We start from the raw sequence: 9916 nt of genomic DNA, 5'->3' as shown, positions 1-9916 counted from the left end.
TGGCTCCCTCCACCCAACTCAAGGCTGTCACAGGATCCCAATGGGCTCAGATAAAAGGCACCATCAAATCTTCCATGAAAACTTGGCCCTTCTCCCAAGAGTCAACAGGCAAGAATCTGGAGTGGACATGGATTCCAGTGCTGCTCTTGTGATGTAAAGACAGTAGTGAACATTAAAACACTTCACCTACTTGTACTTTATGAAGAGAGATCTATTCAATACTCACACATTTACAAAGGTGTTTATTGCACATCCTAATTAATTTTCAAGAAAATTAACTGCAAATTCTAATTTCCCTCATCTCTGTGGTACAAAGGTCTGAAAATAAACCTAACTCCTCTTTGCAAGACATATGCTGCCAGGTGTATAAACAATTTAACTTTTAAATAGCTCTTTTCTTCCACCAGATCCTTCCCAAGTTTAAAAAAATTAAAAAGAACACAGCATAGAAATGCATCTTTCCTAGTATTTTGGCTTCTTGGTAAAAGGGGTCTGTGCTTGGAAGAACAGCTCAGGGGACCAGACAGTTGGCCTTTCCAACACAACCCCTGAATAATTTCCACCTGAGAGGCGATTCTCACCTTCTGAAGCGGAACAAGTTTTCAGGACAGGATGACTTAAAAACAAGGTCTTGGTGACACTTGCAGATAAAGGAGTTGTTAGAATCTTGGCTCTATCCCCAGGGCTTATTCTCTCATTTTGGATGAGATATTCATAATTTTCACTGTTCTTCCTGCTTTCAGAAATAGGGTTCCTGCCAGCGTGCCCACAGGTGGACTGCAAGTCAGCAGCCCAGCTAACTGCTTTTAAATTTAAAGATGCAGTTGGTTTCAACCCTTTGTTTGAAGATGGAGGGATCCACTCCTCCAAGCTGGCAGGCAGTTTGCTGCTCAGGAACTTCTGGGAAGCAGAGCTACCACTTTCTTTGTCTTTCCTGTTGCTTGGTCTCTCACGTTTCACTAACTTGCCGGTAAGCTGCTGCAGCAGAGTGTTCTGAAAGGAAGACCTGGATCGCTTGCATTTGGAATGGATTTTAGTGGGATTTTTAGGGGTGAAGAGGGTGATAAAAGTGCTTCTTTCTCCAACAGGCCATAGTTTCTGTAGAGGTTTTGTCATAGGAGTTGACTGTGAATAAGGAACGAAGTCCTGAGCACAAACTGAACTGCATTCTGAATCCCAAAAGGAGTAAGTTACAGGTGTGCTGTGCTTGCTAAAAGTATGAGGGGACCTGGGTAGGGATGAGCTCAGTTTTGAACTGGTACAAGGAACACCTCCAGGAGAAAGCACTGATTCAGCTGTGACCTTCTCTGTCAAACTATCTTCCTGTATTAAAGAATTACATGATTTATTTAAGAATTCCACAGGTTTTGCCACATCTCTTACACTTGCATCAAAGAGATCAGCAGAAGCATTGTATCTGCCTTCAGGGAAGATGTTCCACTGCAGCTCTTTCCTACTAACACTTCTGAAGGCATTATCTGACAGTTCTGTCAATGGTTTTAATTCTCTTTTATATATACTTCTTGATTTGTTGGGAGTTGGTGGATCAGCGACCTGGGCCCCTGTGAGTGTAAGATCTGTTTTTTGGCTTGGTGTAGAATAGTTTTCTTTATTTTCCCAAGAAGCTAAACAGCTTTCACATGCAGGATGCACACAGGTGGCTGTCTTGCTCTTTTTTGAACAGGAGGTTTCTCCATGCAGCCTAATAAAAGACCAAGATGAATTTGCAGGGTCATTATTTGCTTCTTTGGACTGCACACATCTGCTTTGAGAAACAGAAGGCTCTGGTGTAACTGGCGAGGATGATTTATCTTCATCACCTTCTGTGAGGGTTGAAGATAAATCACTAGGGGAAGACTCATATTGTGAGACATCACTTGGAGGGTTTGCATTTGACTGAAGACAAGCGAAGACTGTGGTCTCCCACCTGTCATTCCCTGCTGGTGGCAAGAGCCTCCCTGAGACACTGGCTGCAGGCAAATCACCTACAGCTTGCCTGGAATATGATTTGTTAAGACTTACACCCAACTTGCTACTTTCAAGATGGACAAGTTTGCCTGCATCAAGGTTGGGTGATGTTACAACACTCCTGCCATCGTCTATTCTAGCTAACAATTCATTTAGGCTTTCTGAGAATGGGAGTTCTTCCCAAAGCATAGAGTCCCTCTGAGACACTCCAGCTACGTTTACGTGATTAGGAGCTGAGACATCTCTCTTGCAAACAAAGACATTGTGGGATTTTTCTGCGTAACAATAATCTCTATTATTAGTTTTTGGGTAATTGTTTTTTACCTCAGATTCCAAGGGATGTTGTAACAACTTGGAACCGTTTCCATGTGAACATTTGGTGTTTGAAGAGGAAACTCTCTCCAATTTATCAGTTGCAGAGATACCATCAGTACAACTAAGCTGTGAACTCGATTCCTTATCCTGCTCTTTATCCCCTTCCTTCACAGAAGAGATCAGAAACTGTGAGTCCCATAGAGTTTGATTGTTGAGGCTTACACTGCCCAATTCTGCAGAGACAGGCTTCTCCTCTTGTTCATGCTGTTCACTCACCAGTTTTCCCACTTCCAGAGTGGGAAAGTCTTCCGCTGTTACCCAAGCAACAGATGAAGTCAGACTTAAGGATTGCTGCCAGCACCCTAAAAAACTTTCCCTGCCACTAGACTGAACAAAACAGGAGCTCCTGCTCAGGCTAGACAAGCTGCTGAGCTCACTGAGAGGTTCATCTATGGGAGCTGATGACGCATCAGGTAAATATGAGCTGTCCTTACAGCTCCTGAATTTTGCCGACTGCAGGAGACGATCTAAGTAGCTGATAACAGTGAAGCCTGTAACAGCAGCATTTGGCGGGAAGATCTGGCACGCCACAAGGTTTTTTGTACTTCTATTAATTCTGGAACACTTCTGCAAGGTGCTGCTGGCAGCAGAATGCCCTTCATCTCCCCTTGCACAAACCTGGGTGGGGGGAAAGAAAACAACAAACCAATCAACTTAAAAAAAAAAATTAACACATGTTTTTTAAGTCAGGAGTAAATTTAGATCTCCCTTTTTGTCAGGATCTGCAGGGGAGAGAATACAAAACAGCCTGTCACACAAGACCCTCCCTGGGAAATAAACCCTGGCAAGGGCTGTAAAGGGCATCACAGTGAGAGGTTCTTTGCTTGTTGCAATTACAAGTTTTGGAGCTGGAAAAACAACCAAGAACTCTGAGAAAGGACTTCACAGAAAATTTCTTCCTCCATTTAGGGCACTGAATGCTTCCGGGCCTCCTCTAGTGCAGTTCAGTGTGAATGGCTGGCAGCCTAAGGCCAGTGCTTTGCTTTTATGCAGGAGGCACTGGGCAGCACTTGAAACAAAGCACTCTGGTACCAGACACTTGACTTGGCAGCTCAGCTGCCAAAGCCAGCGTGGTACCTTCTGTGCACTACATCCGTGAAAGGGAAATAAGCTAGGACCTTTATCTGCTCTCATTTTTTTCAGAGAGCAGTGTTGCAAAGGAGCTTCAATTGCAATTCTTTATAAAACCTGCTTCTCTCTACACTGAAATTACAGGTGAAAAATGACATTAAACAGAGAGTGAATTAGCTCATATTTTAAGAAGTGGATAAACCCTTTCTCATCTACCCCTCAAGGTCTGGCAAAGCCACAGAGGCCAAAAAGCAGATATAGTTATCTCCAACAACCCTCCTCCTCCCTGAGTCTGTGCAAGGTTTAAGGCTGAAAGCTGTTAGCCAAGGGCAACACCCTCCTAGGTAAGTCTTCAAAAGTGTGTTATGCTGACTCTGAGTATTATCCAGGACATATACACAGCTGAACACAACTAGAAATGTCTACAGCCAAGGGCTGAGCAAAGTCTTTGAATGTGTGTTCAGCTCTTGTGTGTGCAGGAGCAGCCACAAGGCTGGTCATATTGAGGATTAGTTACATTTGTTAAGGCATCAGGCCCAGAGACCTGGTCAAGGGTTGCAGGTAAGTAAAGTTAATCCAAGAAGTTCTCCAACTTCCATTACTTAAGATGCTGTACATCAGGAAAAATCTCAGTTCAGATACAACCTGTGGGAGAGGCAAAACACCTGCCAGATAGGATTTAGTTCGCAGATTTCATAATATGAATGACTCACATAAGCACCACTTGAAGAGAACTTTGAAGACTGTTTCTATAGAAATATTGCTAAGAACTAATATTTCAAAGTGTGTTAAACACTTAAAAGAGCCACCAGTGCAGATGTTGAACAGCTGTACTTTAATAACATTTTGAAAATGCTCTTAAATCCAGAAATATTAAAATGCTACAAGAGGACGTGCTTGTCCTTACATTTTAGACTGGAAAGGAGAATACACGGCATGGGAAAGGTAGGGCAGTGCTTGGAAAGAGAGTCTGTTTCTTGCTCCAACCGTACATGGTTTTTTTACAGGCTCCAAGCTGTTACTGATATGCACAGGAGCTGGCATTGCTCAGGCTCTCCAAAAAGCACCCTGACAAGCTGTTAAGCTGACTACTGCCATTCAAGATGATTTTAGATGTGACTCATTCAAAAAAAAAACCCAAAAAACCACAGGAGTTTTGGGGAAAAGAAGCAGAGTCCTTCTCATGTCCTAGCCTTACACTTTCTCAAATTCCCAAAAGAAGCTGTACATGAAGCTTTGATAACTCAGTCTGTGCCCCTAACTGGCTACAGAAACTCATTAAAAGGCCATAACGTGGATTAAAAGTTACCTTCACTCCAAATATAAACCTTTTTCCAATGAAACAGGTTTCCACTGCTTGAACCAATGCTCTTGTAGTTGACTCTGTGTTTGTTTCTTCTGACAGCTGATTCAAGTTTTGAATATACCTAGAATAAAATCACACGGAAGCATTGGACCAACAGAGGAAGAAGCCTTACACAGCATTTTAGCTGTAGTATAGTGTTAATGAGAACACATGTTAAGGAAAAGATTTTGTGCTAGCTTCAACTAAACTCACAATGAAAACAGGAAAACCATGAACCTATAAATTCTTTAGTTCACCTAACTTGTTAGTGAGATAAAGTAAGCAAAACAACCACTGTGAACAAGTTTAATACACACACAACTTTCAGGCGTTCCCCCCGTGGTTGTGATTTTTCTGCCAACACAGTGACTGTACAATGCTGGTCAAGATGCTGCTATTCCTTACACATCCTTCCTGCCCAGCCTTTACAGCATGGTAGTATCCATGTAAGACATGGAAAGAACTGCTTTCCACAGCTGACAGCAGTACAGCAGTGTAGGGCAGAATGCCTGTCACGAGCATGTCATTAATGCTGCTAATATGCCATTACAAACAATTCATCTTTGAGCCAAGGTATTGGGAAGGTAACAGAGTAGAGAAAGAAGCAGGGAATCTATCTGAATATCCCATCCTGGCAGTTCCACATTTTAGAAAATCTGAAGCCTATAATGTGGGTGGTCATGCTCTGAGGACTAACAGACTTTCTTAGAAATCCCCTCTTTCTTCAGGAAAATTTGGTCATACTGCCAAATAGACACAAGGTGCATTCAAACTGTTAGAAAAGAAAACCCAGAGGCTCTATCTAGAAAAGCTAACTTACTTAAACAAAGAAAATTCAATCATCTCAAAAAAAGGAGAAAGGACACAAGGAAGAAGCCAAACCAATCAAGCAGTGAGGCTCACTTAACAGGTAGTAGCAGCCTTCAATTGACAAGTGGAGGATTTCTTCTACTACCTAGAAGTAATGCATCTCAAAACATCAAGATTTCAGGAAGAAACAAACTTCCACACTTTCTTAAGGTGATGGGTACCAAGGAAATGCTGGAAGGGAGCACTTCAGCAGTTACTTCCCACTCATCTTCCCACCATCTAGGCTCATTGCAGCTTTTTTTAGGCTGAATAAATAGCAGCAGCTATATGGTCAGACAATCTATTCCTTACCTCTGCAGATTCTCTGCGGTGACCCCAAAGAATGGATCTAAGCAACTTCCAAAAACAGTGATGTCAAACAAATCATTAGTGTCAGCAATCTTTAGGGACAATCTATATCTGTAGCTTGCATCTTTAGCTTCACCTGTGCAGCCACATTTTAGACAGTTGAACCTGGCAAAAGACAGTAGAAGGATAAAAAAGATTGAATAGATGAACTTCTGTTCATCACTGCTGAGGTAAGAATTTATCTGCAGCTGTAAATATTACTCCTATAATGTATCAAATATTCCATTAAAAACTGTAAGATTTTTTTCCTTACTCTTGACTCCTTGAGGCATTAATCTTACCAAAGGCTCAGAGCAAGATGTATGTATTACGACAGAATGCCTCTGGTTTCTTTCACTGATTTATTAAATGCTAGCCTGTTGTGAAATTGAAGGGACAGTGGGTTTTGAGAGATTGTTGGGGTGCAATTTTGAATTTCCTGCGCTCATTTCTCTCACATTTCATTCTTGTTTGGTATTTTTCCTCCTGCAGCTTGAGTACAAATACCTAGGTTTAAGAAATAATCAGGAAACAGCACTGTTATTTTGTACTTCAGCATCTGAAACAACAGATATCTTTGTTTTACAAAGTCAGCTCCTTCCATTTAGCGCTGACTTTCATTGATTTACTGTTCTTCTGTGTGTCAGAGATTTCACCCACCACTGCAATTAAAAAAGAAAGCTCATCTCTTTCTGGACATGCGCTCAGTGAAGAGTCACACAGGACTACCAGGTGCACTGCAGATGCAGAATGAGATAAAAAAAATAAAATCAGGATTTGATCTGGAGGGGCTGGATTTCCACCACTTTGTTTAGTGTTCAGCTAACAGACATCCCCAAGTTAATGGAAATCAGTACATGATCCCCAAAACAGGACATACCTCCTGGAATTCAGTATCAGCCTAGAAAAGCAGTTTTGACAGGCAGGATAGACAAAGCAGGAATTCTGGATGGAAATTACAGAGGCAGCCAAGAGTCCCTGCACACTATTCATGTGCTCACAGCATCACCTGAAACGAGTAAGTTGAAACGGTTAGAAGAGTTCTCATGAGGTGTTAATATTAACTGCTTTCAGTCGGGTTGTTTTAACATTTTGAACAGCAGCCTTCTGGACATGATGATCTCTCTTTGAAAACAGAAATTCTATTAATTAGCTCTTAAAAATAATAAGAAAAAAGGGTAAAGTTATGCAATATGAAGGAACTGTTCATGGCATTTGCACACCACTGCACACAGATCATGCAAATTCTCACTTGCCTTTAGGGATCTTTATCAGAATTATCCTTGGGCACAGCACTGCAGGCAACAGCTTTCTAATTATTTTCCTTAATTTAGAGTGAAGTTACAACATGGGGTTAAAAACTGAAATGATTCTGCACTTGTAATTCTACAAATGTTTCAACACCAATGACTTGGAGAGGTTACTCAGAAAATCCTGAAAAAGGCTCACAACAGCAACGATGTTTGCTCCTATGTCATGCTCCTTGAGCTAAAAGGGCAGCTCCTGGTCAACAGAGGCTGCACAAATTTGACAAATAAATAATGAAATAAACATTTAAACAAATAGGAATGAGTTTGTTTTTATTCAGTATTATTTCCTGCAGATTTATTTTGGCTTTATTATACTATACTGCCCAAAACATCAAGTTTTAGGAAACTTCCACTATTTTAGATAGACAACTTTTCTTTTTTAGCAGATGTTAAAAAAGTGTAGACAGCAATCACAGAATCCTGGAATGGCTTGGGTTGGAAGGGACCTTAAACATCACCTAGTTCCAGCCCCAATGCCATGAGCAGGGACATCTTCCACTAGACCAAGTCACTTGGAGCCTCAGCCAATAACAAAGCACAGAGTTCCAACTCAAATGGCCAAAATGTTCTCTACAGCTCAATCAAACAACTCCTTAAAAGCCTGTATGTGCAAAAGCTCTTTTATCACAGCTGTAGCTAAATATAAATCTCTCTTTGATATAAACTGCAGAATAGGATGGGAATTCCACACCTTCATCCCAAAACTCTCTCTGAGAGGCAAAAGACCAAAGAGATAGAGGAGACTCAAGTATGGCTTTTACAGGTTAAAAAAAAATCCCGCATTCTATAATCAACAACGATGTTTTGTTCGTATTTTGACCCCTTTTTTTAAAAAAAAAATTTTTTTTTTTTTTTTTTTTTTTTTTAGCAGATGTTAAAAAAGTGTAGACAGCAATCACAGAATCCTGGAATGGCTTGGGTTGGAAGGGACCTTAAACATCACCTAGTTCCAGCCCCAATGCCATGAGCAGGGACATCTTCCACTAGACCAAGTCACTTGGAGCCTCAGCCAATAACAAAGCACAGAGTTCCAACTCAAATGGCCAAAATGTTCTCTACAGCTCAATCAAACAACTCCTTAAAAGCCTGTATGTGCAAAAGCTCTTTTATCACAGCTGTAGCTAAATATAAATCTCTCTTTGATATAAACTGCAGAATAGGATGGGAATTCCACACCTTCATCCCAAAACTCTCTCTGAGAGGCAAAAGACCAAAGAGATAGAGGAGACTGAAGTATGGCTTTTACAGGTTAAAAAAAAATCCCGCATTCTATAATCAACAACGATGTTTTGTTCGTATTTTGACACCAGAAAGTTCAACTTACAGGCTGTTCCTTTGCCCTTTGGAACACCTTTCTCAGCATATCCTGGTAAAAACAAGTTCTGTAACACTGAGTACTAAAAAAATGTGAGTGACTAAACTCATTGCCTCTGAGTAGTTCAGACGAAAAAAAAAAAAAAGAATCCCAGTATTCCCTACATCTGGAAAATGGAGGTAGGGAAAGGGAAAAGCTGTAACAGGGGACCAAAGAAAATAAGAAAAAAACCATTTCTTCGGAACATATAGAAACTAACTTGACTCAGTATATTGAACGGTGCATGCCTTCGACTCTTACCAAAAGGGAACTGTTTTGTTTTAGTAACAAAGATTTTGTTTTAGTAACAAAGATTCTGTTTTAGCCCAAGATAACAGTAAAAAGTACACGGAAAATACATCAATATATAGAAAAGGAGTAATAAAGTTAAGTCTGATTTTTTTTTATTGCCCAAAAAGGTGGGCTTGGAGAAACTAGCATGTGCTTCATTCCCACCTGTTTTCAACTCAGAATTCCAGAAACAAAGTTTATGTAGTTCTTGTTACCTGCGCTTTTATGAGATATTAAAAAACACACAACAAAACAAAAAACCCCACAAACGCACACCCCAGAAAACATAGAACACTGCAAGTAATAAACTGAAATACGGGAGATAAAGCACAGCGTGGAAGTGCTCACACAGGTTCTGTCAAGAGCAAACAGACTCAGGATCTCCACCTCTAGTTCCCTTTGGAAGAAATACCGAACTCACTACCGGGAGGCAGACTGAAAGAGGTCGGCACGAACAGCTTTGTTTTACTTGAACTTTTTGTAACAAGCCAAACCACGCAAACCTCAGCGCCCGGCCGGGCAATCAGAGCCCTCCAGCTGCTCCTGTTTCCAGCGGCGCGGCTCCTGCTGCCCTCTGCTGATCCCGCTGCCTCGCTCTCTCCCTAAGGAAAACCAAAGCACGTTAACACACCTCGCTGCTGTTTGCACCCCTGAGCCTCCCCAGGCCGACAGCCAGCGGCCGGTCGGGTTCGACTCACCCGGGCCGGGCCGGCGGAGCAGCACGGGCTCGGCCGCCGGGCGATCGCAGCCCCTGAGGGCAGAGCGGAAGGGCGGAAGCGCAGCTGCTGAGGGCCGCCACGGGGGCGGGACGAGGCGGCGCTCAGCCAATCGCGATGCAATCCGTGGGGAGAGCGGCCCCTCTCGCCCAATCACAAAGCGAGAATGTCGGCGAGGAGAGACGGGGGGTCACGTGCTTCGGACAGCCAATCGCTGCCTCCCCGCGGGAGGCCGCGCGGCCGAAACACCTATGGAAGCCGCCTCAGCCAATCGCGAAGGTCCGCGCGA

The 9916-nt window shown here is 42.3% G+C and overlaps 1 protein-coding gene across 2 annotated transcripts; it reads right to left on the bottom strand.

Annotated features, from left to right (window-relative positions):
* Positions 1-225: 225 nt before the first annotated feature.
* Positions 226-9713, bottom strand: DDIAS (DNA damage induced apoptosis suppressor). 2 transcript variants are annotated; one of them, XM_041483698.1, is made up of 7 exons: positions 9610-9713; positions 9415-9513; positions 6837-6965; positions 5921-6082; positions 4724-4841; positions 2293-2961; positions 1487-1702 (listed from the first exon to the last, which is right to left on the bottom strand). In XM_041483698.1, the coding sequence occupies exons 3-7, from the start codon at positions 6947-6949 to the stop codon at positions 1637-1639; spliced, it is 1128 nt and encodes a 375-aa protein (XP_041339632.1). In that variant the 5' UTR covers positions 6950-6965; positions 9415-9513; positions 9610-9713; the 3' UTR covers positions 1487-1636. The 2 variants fall into 2 exon arrangements, with proteins under 2 accessions (XP_041339631.1, XP_041339632.1); XM_041483697.1 differs by having other exon boundaries at positions 226-2961.
* Between the last annotated feature and the right edge of the window lie 203 nt (positions 9714-9916).

Source organism: Pyrgilauda ruficollis, unplaced genomic scaffold, assembly GCF_017590135.1.
Source record: "Pyrgilauda ruficollis isolate IOZ18807 unplaced genomic scaffold, ASM1759013v1 scaffold60, whole genome shotgun sequence".
Taxonomy (NCBI): Eukaryota; Metazoa; Chordata; class Aves; order Passeriformes; family Passeridae; genus Pyrgilauda; species Pyrgilauda ruficollis.
The sequence above is the reverse complement of the archived record's forward strand: the minus strand, read 5'-3'. Positions and strand labels throughout refer to the sequence as shown.